The 14,690-nt window shown below is 41.0% G+C and overlaps 1 protein-coding gene across 1 annotated transcript in view; it reads right to left on the reverse strand.

The window, feature by feature from the left end:
* Positions 1-14,485, reverse strand: part of LOC114790508 (inactive dipeptidyl peptidase 10-like) — a 71,427-nt gene extending 56,942 nt beyond the window's left edge. Inside the window, exon 1 of the mRNA XM_028980638.1 lies at positions 14,196-14,485. Coding sequence (XP_028836471.1) covers positions 14,196-14,255 — 60 coding nt within the window. The 5' untranslated portion in view covers positions 14,256-14,485. The remainder of the gene's footprint in view (positions 1-14,195) is intronic.
* Positions 14,486-14,690: the final 205 nt, after the last annotated feature.

The raw sequence follows: 14,690 nt of genomic DNA on the forward strand, positions 1-14,690 counted from the left end.
TGAGAATGAAAGGGCTTCTGTATTCAATATTTCTGTATCTTTGTGTCATGTCTAATCAACATTCTAGCCTTTGGGATCTGTTTAATAGAAGTAATTAAAATGTTATCTGATAATTAGAAATTAGACAATACAGAGTTTAAAGAAGCTATTAGTCCCTGAAGCCTACAAGGTATTTCTGTCATGTTGAATGGAATAACCAAAAGGTGGATAGGTTTTACCAGAGGAGTGACTGTTAAGCCCTAACTGCCACTTCTTGTCAAAAAGATAATGTCCTTTAGTTAAAGACAATACAGTAAATGTTTACTCACACAAAACAGCCAACATTGACATCTAGAGGTGACACTATGCAACTACTACAACTACCATAAATATCATTCAACAATAAATCTTGTAAGCATTCAATGCCACCTCCATTCTTCTTCTTAGACCAATTAAAGTGCATGCAGCACCATCTCTCCCTGGGAAAAGTTCTGTAATCAGTTCCGTATGGCATCTTCTCATCTTTCAGTAGAGTAGCAGGTTCATCCTTTTCCATGATTTCCATCAGCTTCTTCTTCTTGTAGTTCATTGATAAGATTTTTTGTAGGTGGGGATGTGGGACATATGTCTCCAGAACACAGCAAATGACATGTTTTACCGGTTTTATTTTCTCACTGAAGTAAAAGTGAAGTGGTAAAAATCTGTCAGGCTCAAAGAGACAGTGGTGCTGCAGTTGGCAGCATGTGATCCACAGTGATCCATTTTACATCCATAACATTCATTCCATATATATTTCATTCAATATATTGAGACTTTCATTCCATATATTCGGGTTTCATTCCATATAATCGAGTTTCATTCCATATATTCAGACTTTCATTCCATATATTCAGTTCCCTGTCAATATATATATTATTTATTTCCTGTTTGACTTGCCATTATATATATATATATATATGTGTGTGTGTGTGTGTGTGTGTGTGTGTGTGCATTTAACACTGTTTATATGCATTTATGCATGTGACGCCAAGCACTCTCACTACATGCCTGACTGAAAAAGATTGACCACACCATTTGAGCAGTGTTTCAGTCTTCTTAATGGCATCACAAAGAATAGGCATCACTTTCCAGAGGTACATCACTTGTACATCAGAACTTGTATGATTTTCTCCACACCAATCTCCCCAAATACACTCTTGCTTTGTCACACTTATCCACACAGTCTTGTAGACAGGCTCCAGGTCAGGGGTTTTACTCCTAAACTACTTCTAATCTTTAGCATGGAATGAGGATATAATCTAAAAATGGTTTCTGGCCTGAATCAACAGTGTACAATTTCACACTACATTCTTCTTGGCCAAAGACATCAAAACGTCCATCACACAACCTCCATTCATGTTCCTCTGTATCAGCAGCACGACGTGTTAAGAAAAGTGGATGGAAGTGGACACACATACATTACAAACAGAATAATACAAACCATATTACAATCATATTTTTATTATTGCCATTTTAATGAATTGTAGGACAAATATTTCACCCCATGTTTCACTTATACCTGGAATCTAGTGAACTGAAGAAAGCTTACATAATAGTTCAAGCCAGCCAATATCAGCATGACTAAAACAAACATTTCTGTTTGTGAGGAAAAAAACTTGCTTACAGGCCATTTAAGACTGTCTAGCAAAATTTAGAGAAGGCAGTCAAATGTTTGAGGTGGAGGTATTCTGGCACAAAGGCAGAGACAGAATACAAAGGAGGTTGTGAAGCACTGGCCTGGAGCAAATAAATAGATAGATCTGTCTATACCTCCACAATCATGTTCTTGACTGCACCACTCTGTATCTCCATGGAAACCCAGATATGCACCAGTACACCACTACAGGAACCCTACCAGCCTGCATAATGTTCATTACAGTGTTTAGATACAGACCTTTATATTTGTTCAGAATGGATATGTGAAAAACTGAATCAGAAGCTGTTCCACAGTTTCATAAATCCTTACTGATGTACATCTGATATATGTTTTAAGACACAAGATGAAAGTGAAGTGATTGTCATTGAGAAACACTGCAGCACAGCACACAGTGCACACAACAAAATGTGTGGGGACGGTGCTTTGCTCAGTGGCACCTCAGTGGCACCTTGGCGGACCTCGATTCGAAATGATTATGGGGCCGCTTCTTTAACCGCTAGGCCACCACTGCCCCAATCAGATTCATAGGTAGTTTATTTAGCATTAGCAAAATAATATTTTGTTAAAAGGTGATGTTATGATGGCTGGACATGGCGAGGAAGAAGGATGCATACGCACAACGTCACAAGAAGGGTTTGACATTACCCTCCTTCCTAGGCATGACACCCAAAACAGTCCATGAAGGGGGGAGGAAGTCCATATGGATACAGTACTGACGGCTGCAGGCCCGGGCCAAAGAACGGCCCATGTGTGGGGGACTGGGCAGTCAACCGCTCGCCTCATCTCGGTTATCACCGGGAGCACCTGAACTGTGCACCGGGTCTCCTTGACCCAACGGTAGCTTTCGTAGGCCGTCAAATTCGCTGGTACTCCATAATCGTCAGGGGAAACATGGACAGTTTGACTGATTTTCTCGAGTAGTTTTCGTAGGCCACCAAGAGTTTTCTGGGGAAATGTTAAAACATGGCATAGACCATGGCAGGCAATTACTGGAGGTGCGTAGCTGGAATCCGAACAAGATTGCGGCATCAGGGGAAGTTGGCTGCGTCCTGAAGTGGTCGGGTCATTCTGTCACGATTGCTGGACATGGCGAGGAAGAAGGACGCATACACACAACTTCATGAGACATGGTGAACAGGACAATGACTTGACGGCGAACAGACAAAAACAGGGCAGCTTTATACAATCATACACGGGTGAACACAATCAGGAAACATAATAACACAAAACTAACATGAAACTCCGGACCCTGACGGACCGGATCATGACAGGTGAATATATAAAGTCAGTGAATTGATTGTTGAGATTATGAAGAGGACAACACTGTTTAGAGTTATATACCTACAGTACATCCAGAAAATATTCACAGTATATCACTCAAAAAACCATGAGAAACAAAATTCACTGGTCTGATGAACATTGAGCTCTTAGGGTTGAATTCCAGGTGTCACGTTTGGAAGAACCATGAACCGCACCACTCATTACCAGGCCAATACCATCCCTACAGTGAAAAAAGGGTGTGGCAGCATCATGCTGTGGGGATGTTTTTCAGCTGCAGGGAGACTAGTCAGGACAGAAGGAAAGATGATTGCAGCAATTTACAAACACATCCTGGATGAAAATCTCTTGAACTCAGACTGGGGCGATGGTTCATCTTTCAACAGAACAACAACCCTAAGTACACAGCCAAGATATCAAAAGAGTGGCTTCAGGACAACTCTCTAAATGTCCATGGGATCCCCAGCGAGAGCCCAGGCTTGAAAATGACTGAACATCTCTGAAGAGATTTTAAAATTCCACACCTTATAGAGCTTGAGAGGTGCTGCAAAGAGGAATTGGCCAAACTGGCCAGGGATACGTGCACCAAGCTTGTGGCATCATATTCAAAAAGACTTGAGTCTTTAATTGCTGCCAAAGGTGCAATTACAGAGTATTGAACAAATTCTGTGAATACTTTTGTGCTTTCTCAGGTTTTTTTTTATTTGGCAAAACCAAAGTACACTTTTTCAAGTTGTCATTATGGGGTGTTGTGTGTAGAATTCTGAAGAAAAAATGGTTATATCCATTTTGGAATAAGGCTGTAACATAAGATGTGAAAAAAGTGATGCACTGTACAAATGTAACAGGTGTATTCGGTAGTGTTAATTGTGGTGTAAAACTGTGATAAGTTGTTTGGAGTCGAGGGTTGCCAGTTATTACAGTACAGGGAGATGACACTCAGATGGATTTGCAAGCACTATGCCTCTTCACTAACCCATCAAACAGGATATTGTCTGCAGATTACAGATCTCAACCTGGTTCGGGAACAGCACTATGAAGGACAGGCGAGCACTACAGAGGGTGGTTCGATCAGCCGAACAATTCATCCGTACCAAGCTCCCTGACCTTCAAACGGTGCTGCACCAGGGCCAGGAAGATAGTGAAGGACCTCACCCACCCCAACAATGGACTCTTCTCTGCTGCGATCAGGGAAGCGCTTTCGCTCCCTGAAGTCCAACACAGAGAGAATGAGGAGGAGCTTCTTCCCGCAGGCTGTTCAAGCTCTCAACAACAGTACAAAGAACTCCAGCACTTTCACCTCCAATCACTCCGGACTCTTTTGCACAAAATCAAATTCAAATTCTTTGCACAAAATCACTTTGCACAAAATCTCTTTTCTTTAAACATTGTCTGTAACTCATTTGCACACCTTCACCCTACCAGTTACACATATTTTATGTTAAAGACGTAAAAGTGTAATATTTGGTTATGTTTGCAATATTTGCATATTGGTTCATTGTTTACTTGCAACATTTACAATACTGTGGTCTGTAGCAGTTGCAAAAAGCATTTCACTGCACAACATACCGTGTATGACTGTGTATGTGACAAATAAATTTGAATTTGATAAATAAAGATCAAGGCTTACCTCTGGTACTGAAAAGGCCCTAACTGAACCGTCTGAGACAGTGGTGAGGAACTGGTGGTGCAGGGGGCTGTAAAACTATGTTGGAAGCAATTACTGTACTTAGGCATGATCCACACAAACAGTCCCATAATTTTCAATTGTACCAACATTTGAAAGCCAAGTGTGGCTTTCAAAGCCAGTATTACTAGTACCGCTCCTCATTACCCAAACTGTAAAAATACACCATAAGACACTGGTCAGTGTTTTTTAGTCTTTATTAGTCTTAGTCATGTCCATACTCATTTTAGTATATTCAAGTTTTAGTTGACTAAAAGTCTTAGCATTTTAGACTTATTTTAGTCAGAATTATCTATGACAATTTTGCTGTAGTCTTAGTCAACAAAAATGCTTCTTTTACAGTTAATTAAAGTATCTTCCAGAGCTCAACGAGCCGAGCATCCATTTGCGGAATGCTGCCAGGCTTCTACTTCAGTATGACGCACGATCAAGCTGAGATTCGGAACTACTCAAAAATCAGCGCAAAATGGGCCAAAAAATGGTCCAGCTTTACAGTTGATTAGCTATCCCTGGAGTTATGGAACATTTTCCTAAACTTCTTCCAAATCTTTGCAGCATTGATGAAACCTGATAAAAAGGTGTGTTGATGAAACACACCTACAGGAATTAACCTTTGAAACCACACATGTGGAGTCAATTGGCTTCAACAATCAATCAGCATAAAAAGACTCCAATGAACAGGGCTCTTGAACACATAAGAGGGATGACTGTTACTCACCATGCCAAAGACAAAGGAAATTTGGAGCTCAGAAAACTCAGAACTGCACTGACATCTCCAAGAACTGCTGTATGTTGTATAATTGCCAAGTACAAGGAGACAAATTCTGTAAGAAGCAAACCTGGCTGTGGCTATAAGCACAGGATTGCGAGAACTCTGGAGAGGAACAAGGAGTCAGCAAGGAGCCTGGACATCTGCTACGATGATTGTTGCTGACCTGACATGTCTCCATCTTTCAAGGAAAACAGTTGTGAAGGCGCTTCATTGTTGTGGGCTTCATCCCAGAAGAACCCCTTTACTCACATCAGAGCCCAACTGAGGTTTCCCATACACATTTGTATAAATGTGTTTTGGAAGTCTGTGCTTTGATCTGATGATCTGTTGATCTTTTTGTGCACATGGATGTTGCTTATGTTTGGTGATGAAAGGCAGAGGTGTGCAAACATCTGTGTCATGTGTTGGAGAGGAGGAGTTCCAAAAAGGGTCATAGATGAAATATGCCAGTTTGCTAGACCTTGAGGTGTACATGTCCTGGGTAAAGGGTGCATGGATTTTGCAGGCTGTACCTGTCTGGTTTGGTGGCTACTCTAAACCAGAATGTTATGGAGGAGCATGGGATTGATTCAATAACTTCACTGTAGAACTGCATCAGCAGCAAAAACAACAACATTTATTTCGTATAGCCCAAAATCACATACAGTATGTCTCAATGGGCTTTGACAGGCCCTACAGTTGAAACCCCCCACACTTGACCCTTCTGCACACAAGGAAAAACTCCACACAAAAAAACTCTAGGAGAGAGAAAAAAAGAAAGGCAGAAACCTTGGGAAGGAGTGATACAGAGAGGGACCCCCTTCCAGGGTAGAGTGAGCCTGCAAATGGTGTCAGTGCAGGGTTGGGGATGATATAATAATAAGTCCTACAGTTGTAGGGTTGGAGAAGTCCAGGATGTAGTCAGTGTCATGGTCTAGATTACGTGTCCATAATTGTAAGACTGGGGTGATGTGGTCATATTTCCTGGTTCTAGTTAGAACTCTGCTGGAGTTTACTCATGCACCTACTAGAGCATCCAGACAGTAATGCATTGCAGTAATCAATGCTATCTTAGTGACATTATCTACATGCAAATTGAATGAGAGACCTGCACCAATGATGACACCTAGATCCTTTACTTCAATACTTGGTGAGATAGAAAGGCTATCCAGGGTTATGGTGTAGTCAGCCAGCTTATGCCTGGCTGCTTGAGGCCCAAGTACAAGCGCTTCTGTCTTGTCAGGGTTTAGCAGGAAAAAGTTGGTGAGCATCCACTGTCTAATGTCCTTCAGACAATTCTCTATTTTGTTTAGCTGCTGCCTCTGATCTGGCATTTCTGACAGATACAGCTGTGTGTCGTCAGCGTAGCAATGAAAGCTAATACCGTGTTTGCAGATGACGTCACCTAAGGGTAACATGTATAGGGAAAAAAAAACGGACCTAGGACAAAACCTTGTGGAACACCAAACTCTACTTTACTATGTGAAGATGAAACACCATTGATGACCACAAATTGATATCGGTTGGTCAAATATGATCTGAACCATTCAAGGGCTGTTCCCTTAATCCCAATAACATTCTCTAACCTGGCAAGGAGAATAGCGTGATCGATAGTGTCAAACGCTGTACTCAGGACAAGCAGCGAGATGCGTCCCTGATCAGAGGCCAACAGCAGGTCATTAACCACTTTAACCAGCACTGTCTCAGTGCTATGATGAGGTCTAAATCCCGATTGATATACTTCATGGATATTGTTACAGTCTAGGTATGCGCTCAGCTGCTGGGCTACGACTTTTTCTAAGATTTTTGATATAAACGGAAGGTTGGATATCGGTCTATAATTTGAAAGCTTCTGTGGAAGATCATACTTCTTCAGTTGTGTCAAAAAGTACATACGTGCTGGGTCTTTTTGTGGATGGGGGAGATGTCCACACTTAATGGGAAATGTTCATACTAGTGGTGGGCCGTTATCGGCGTTAACGTGAGACTCTTATCGGGCGATAAAAAAATATCGCCGTTGATCTATTCACAAAGTTGGGTTGGGAGCTGGGTCTATACTACGCAAGCTATTGTGTGTCTTTTAGTTTCTTATTTCCTAAAGACTTTTATTTTGTTTTTGAGACCCGGTTCAGGTCTCTTGGACACGTGAGCTGTGAGAGGTGCGTGGGGTTTGTGTGCAAAAAGTAATTTCAGTAAATATTAGGAATATTTTGCATGTGTGTTATTTTGTGAATATTTATTTTATGTTCTTTTAATACTGTATATTGTAGAGAGGTGCAGAAAGACGCGATGTGTGACGTGATGTTCTGACGCAACCTTGCTTTTTGTACAGGAATGCAGTATTGTAAATTGTGAATGCTTTATGTTAATGTTCAGTTCTCTTGGACACATGGCGTGAGTTGTGAAAGGTGCAGAAAGACGCGATGTGTGACGCGATGTTCTGACGCGACCTTGCTTTTTGTACAGAATACACTTTGCACAGAAAATCTCTTGGGTGTCAGCTCATCATTTGTGGTTCAAGAAACTAAATCAAAAAGTTACACAACGCAGAAGAAGAACCGCTACACTATGATGACTTTCACCTTGATATTTTAGCGCGGATGTATACCTAGCCGAATTGCACTGTAGGGGGCGAGAACGAATCTTCGAACTGTGAAATTACCACATCAAACATGACGTGGTAACATGGATGCAGCTATTTAACTGAATAAACAGTTGGTAAACACAAGTACATCTTATTAAACATAATTTATTTTCATCACCAATTATCATAGTAGAACAGCTTTCTCAAGCAGTTTGTGATGCATTTTGGAAACAGGAGATGAGCCCCTGGTCTAATGGGCCACATGGCTTGAGAAACCCGTTCTCAAATACTTACTTTTAGTCATTATTTGGGTAGCACACATATTATGAATGCCTTCGACAGAATTCAAATGAGCCATTTTAATCTAGAGTAATCTAGATTAATGTAGATTAATGTAATAATAATCTAGATAATTTTTTTACTCTAGATTAATCTACATTAATTTTGCTCTAGATTAATTCCAAGATTACAGTGAGATTAATCTAGGTTAAGACAATTAATCTATGCCCACCTCTAGTTCATACCCAAGATGAGGGATTTAAAGCACTCATGTAAATTGCTATGTAAATCAGTGTTTCCCAAACCAGGTCCTGGAAGAAAATCTGACAGGGAGTTTTTGTTCCAACCCACATATCTTCACAATCTGCTCATTATTAGACCATTAAGTAACACCTGACCTTAAGGTGGGGCTAGAGTGAAGACTCTTTGGCAGACGTTCCTCCAGTATCAGGGTTAGGAAATGCTGGTCTAAGTCAGTGAGACTCGAACATGGCATCTTTAAAAAAAATGTCAGCTTTTGTCACTCAGGGGTGAGGGATCACTTTTTGCTGCTGCCACACTATGGGACACATCACAACAATCCTATTTGTACACCAAGTTCAGGGTCACAAATAACCACACACACATTATGAATAAACATTTCAAAAGTGGCAATAGCATCTCCTGGCACACACAGGAATCTAAAGCCAATGTTGTTGTCATGCCACGGGGTGTGAAGGAGGCACAAATGCTCAACATCATTAAAACATGTGATTTTAATAAATGAAAAGAAAACACAGTGCAATGGCCTGAAAAAAAACAAGCATTAAACTAAACAGCAGCAAAACATTGACAATGCAGGGCAAGGTAGTGAGAAAGAAAACCAACATATAAAGGGTTCTAATCACCCATGCCAAGATGGGGGTGATTACAACCCCTGTGTGTTCATTTACAGCATTTATCAGATGCGACTTATTCAGAGGGGGACAGTCCCCCTGGAGCAATTTACGGTTAAGTGTCTTGCTCAGGGACACAATGGTAGTAAGTGGGATCTGAACCTGGGTCTTCTGGTTCATAGGCAAGTGTGTTACCCACTAGGCTACTACCACCCATGTGTTCTGTGACTGAAAGCACCTGGCTAGCTCAGGACTGCCTTGGCAGTATTAGTTAATAACTGTATAGTACAACTGAGTACTATACAGTTATTAACTAATACTGTTTAATTACATTTCAGGTGTTATCTACACGGATAAGTAAGGATACCCTACAATGTCACAGCCAGCCACCAGAAGGCATGGGTGACCAGGCAAAATTATCAGGAAAAAACGGTTTCTTTCACCCAGTTCCTTGGCCATAGCAAGTGTGTGGGAAGGATGAAGGAGGATGACTTTCTGCCAGGGCATCTTTGATGACCTCCGAGATATTCTGTTCTGCTTGTCAGGCAATCGTGTGTGGGTAGACAACCATGTTGTGTGATTATATGTTATTGCAAAGGTATATCTGACATTTTAATAAAACATCTTAGAATTTGTGAATTTGCTCTCTTGTTATATACAGGAATGACTAAAAAGATTAGAAAAAAAATGTGTGTTAATAAAATAAGATGATAAGTGCAATAGCATACATATCCACAAATGATATAATAGATTTTTTTCATGTATTATTATCATATTTAAATGACCTGTAAAAGCAATTATGAACCAACCAATACTGAAGACTTTTTTTGGCCACATAACTGATGACGTAAGAGATTTTTTAACCCAGCATCCTAGTGTTGAGTCGCTTCTGCCTCATTCCTCTTAACAGTGACATTAGACTTTTATATTATATTATAAAAGCACATCCCTGTTGTGCTGAGCAGAGTAATGAATGCTATTCTAGTTGAGGTTGAAGAAAATCTGTGACTCATGTTCAGCTCTCCTCATTTCTGCTGTCTGATGACACATTGTTATTAAAATGGCCTGTTATTGATTTTTACATGCTCTGATGGTGTTTATTAAAAAAGGCAGCAGCAGCAGCCTCACTGACAGCTGATTGGTGGTGCAGCTACCATATGGTCAGAGGCGCTTGTGTTTTAATTACAATGATACATCTCTGGAACTGCGCATGCTGGGGCCGAATCACATCACTGTGCCACTCCTCTCAACTCCACTCGGGTCAGGGATGACGCTACCTACTCCTGTCACACACGTTCCTCTTCCTGGAGATCCATTATACATCCATTAGTCCTTCACGAGGGGATATATATCAATATATCCTTCTCAAGAAGACATGCTAGAGAGTCCATCACATTATATGCAACACTGATTATATTTATCACAGTGATTATTACTTAGTATTCAATTACTGATAAATGTACAAAATGGCAACAGATTGCTATCTACAATTATATCTGAAATTTAGAAAGCTGAGAGGAAACTTGTCCGATTGGTTCTGTTTGTTCAATTAAATACAAATTTTCAGATTCACCTGCATATAATAGGCTACCATATATGCGATGGGTTAGTCCATGCCAGTGGACTGTCTTGGTTTAGAAAATGAAAAAAGAATGCGTTGCTAAGAGACCACCGCTGGTCACTCTGATGATTGCAGGGTCTGAGGGTGATGATTAAAGCATTTGCCTCCCTGACATCCTTTCATCCAAGAAGTCTAAAATGTTTGCCTTTTTCTGCACAACTGACCTTTTTGTACACAAAAGCGATGTGACTTATGTAAAGTAGTATAATTACAGACTTTCTGGTTGAGACAGCAGCCTTAGATTTCAAATAAAAACGACATTTACTTTTGCCCTGTCTTTAGGATTAGAAGTATTTAGACAATTATAAATCACTTGTTATATCAAGTTCTCACAAATACAAAATAAATAATGTGCACTTGAGTATGTATGTATATAAACGTGTGTGCTCAGACCATGGAAACAGAAAGCATGGATATTTGGTTATACAGCAACTGGACGTCACAGGTCAAAGTTCACAGAAGACAAAATTAATAATAAAAATAAATAATAATATCTGTGTGCATTTTCCAGGTTGTATGTAGTTAAGTCCTTTATCCATTTGAATATATATATATATATATATATATATATACATACACACACACACACACACACACACACACACACACACACACACCGCTAGGACACCACTGCCCCATTTTAAGGCTGCCCTGTCTATTTCCTTCTGTCATGATCTGGTCCAGAAGGGATTACTCCGGGTTTGTACCGGAGTTTCATCTTCGTCTTGTGTTAATATGATTCCTGAATGTTTTCATCTGTGTCTGTTTCTGTTTGCCATTGGGTCGATGTTTGGTGATGTGTTACCTTGTTGTATGTTCTTGTAATAAGTCCCTTGTCTCGTGACGTTGTGCATATGCATTCTCCTTCCATGTCCAGCCACTGTGACACCTTCCAAAACATCTATGAGGGATGGTTGGTGAAGAGAACATGAAGATACTTGTCCCAGATTGCCTGTAAATTATCTTTGTCCCATAAGATGGATACTGTACCACTCTGCTCAGTATGTCAATCATGGCTGAAATCCATGCAGCAGCCCAAGATCAGTCTGACCATCACTGACACTTTCTAATGGCCTGGGATTTTCTAGACTACAGTGTCTACAGCATAGAGCCATGCCTTAAACTCCAAAACCTTTATGCTCAACATCACTAATGAAATTATCACACAATGAGATTAAAGTAGCTACAGCTACAACTTTAATTCAGCCTCTCAGAGAATCAACAACAGTTCCTGCCTGCCTGAAAAGCACAATTTCTTACACCTTACATCTCATAGCTAGTTGCTAATGGTGAAACGGTTTCTCTTGATTATTGATGAGCTTTTACAATACCACTGATGGAAATGTGGCATCACAGCACTGAAACACACTGAACAGAAGACGTTCCCGATTACATGAATTAGCTCAATTCTGAGTTTAGGTTAAGTATCTATGTCACAGGAAAAAAGGATGAAAATGCTCAACTCACAAACACAAGGACTTTTAAAAGTAACCTGCACATATAGGCTCACACACAGACGCAGATATGCACACAGGAAGGAATGGTAATGATGAGGACAGGACACAGCAAGGATAATGAGTGCTAGGAAATGTCCAGGATCATGACAATACACCCCCTTCAAGACGCGACACTGACGTTCCCCAAGTACAAACCCCCCCAAAACAAACATCGCAAGCGCAAAACAACAGGTAGATGAAGGTCAACAAGAACCCAGTCAAAATCCTCCAGACCAATGTCCATCGAATATGCACCCCGAACATGGAGGCAGGGATCTGTGACCCCACCGGGCACAACGAGATGAGCTGTCCACACCCGGACGAGAGAATCAGGAGAAATCACTGATGTCATCAGGCAAGTTAGATCACATCTGTGTCCAGTAAGTGGTTCTGTCATTCTATCAATTTACATTCACTTTTCATGGAATGTTCAGGAAGCCTGCACTTGGGTACACACAGCCAAAAATTAGATTCAAAATTTAACTCTGATTGGGGCATGGACTCCTATAAACTCTGGCCAGTGTTAATTCAATTGAATTTTATTGTGTGCATAACATTTAAACATATTTGAATATATTTGTAATCGTTTGTTTTTAAGGTTTCTTTTAAGTTAAAAGTATTCCAGTGCTTTCTATATTTTAATAAATTTTTTAGATTTTTAATAAACTTCAAGTAAACTTTTTTTCATATTTTCATTATGGGGTGTTGTGTGTAGAATTTTGACAAAAAATTATCCATTTTGTAATAAGTCTGTAAAATAACAAAATGTGAAAAAAGTGATGCGTTCCGGATGCACTGTAACTAAAGAAACAATAGTTCTTTTTTACTTCTTCCTGAATTCATGGCTTGTGGAAGTCTTGTGGAAGGAATATGATGGCTTTTAATGTTAGATCATTCACTCACTTTCCATGACCGCTTAGTCCTACTCAGTCCATCCCGGGACACAGGGTCCAGGCACACACACCATTCACTGACAGCTGCGGACAATTCAGAGTCACCAGTTCATCTAGCATGTAGGCCTGTGGATGGCAAGAGGAAAGCAGAGAAGCCAGAGGAAACCCTCACCAACACATTGAGAGCAGGCAAACTTGGCACTCAAACTCACCACCTTGGAGGTGTGAGGATACGTTGATAACCACTGTGTTAGATAATTCATGATAAGTAAGATTCTGACTCCAAATATCTCTTAAGAACTCAAAACCCAACTTAAAGGAAAAATAAGGATATAGGACCAGTTTGTTCTTCCTTAAAGAAACATTGTTGAACTCAATTAATGTAATGTTGTGGGTGGTTTTAAATACAGCCAAAATTAGATAACCAAGTGAAACCATTCCAGCGTAATGGTGATGAGTGGCAGGGAGAGGCTGCAGTGCCTCCTCCCTCATTTCCGCAGTCTGCACCAACCCCGTTCTGGTAGCTTTCTGAGTGGAATTTCATGCTGAATGGATTCACAGACCTGCCAGCCTGGGCGAGTCTGTTCATCGTGACTGAAACCATCTGTTGAAGCCAGCAGAGGCTTCTTCTCCTCGCGTGACAATCGGCAATTCTTTGATATACATGTGTAAAAGAAAGATCTGGTTTTGTTGTATTTGTATTGGTGTCTTTTGGAACTAATAGTTCTATAATTCTCCCTGTGTCAACAATGATTTGAAATATGTGCTTTTAAAGGTGCTCCTGCTTGGATTGCCTGTTATCAGTAAACCGCCCACTCACACCAACCTAGATTTGTGTCAGTTTGTCTGTTTTTGTTGTTATTAAAACATATTAGAAATGATTTGTAAAAGAATGTCTTCTCTGAGAGTAAAACATTTGGTCAGAAATCGACTCACACCTAGATGTCCTGACAAGGTTGATCCGACTCCTCAAGCATCTCTAACGCACACCATCCCACCATCCCTCACCAATCTCCAGCCACAGACAGAAGGTTCGTTCACGCCGCGCGCACCCACCTTGATCTCCTTGGTGGACTGGCACGGGATCTGATGAGAGACTGTCGCGGTCTGATTCATGCTTGCTCCGGTTAAGACGCAGCCCGGTCCGTCAACACGGTGTCCGGAGTGTACGCGGCTCTGCGGACTGATGCGCGCGCGCGCGCCCGCGACGGGGTGGGCACAACTACCCACGGCAGTCTTCCTCCTCCTTCCACTCTAATGAGCGGCTCGGGCGCGATAAGTGTGGAACATGGCGGACACCCACACTCCTGGTCATCGCCGCGTCACTCCTCATTCTCAAAGTTCAGTGCGGCGGATCTGCGAGGGAGAGAGGAGGGTGGCGGGAGAGGATCTGCATTAAGTCCACCCACTCAGCCTGTAGTGTGTGTGCGTGTGTGTTGAACATGAAAGCATGCTGGAGGGGTAAGATACTGAAGACCAACCCTCTGTGAAAATGCAGGACAAATTATACTGTAATATCAGCAGCCAGCCAGGACAAATTATACTGTAATA

Source organism: Denticeps clupeoides, chromosome 5, assembly GCF_900700375.1.
Source record: "Denticeps clupeoides chromosome 5, fDenClu1.1, whole genome shotgun sequence".
NCBI lineage: Eukaryota > Metazoa > Chordata > Actinopteri > Clupeiformes > Denticipitidae > Denticeps > Denticeps clupeoides.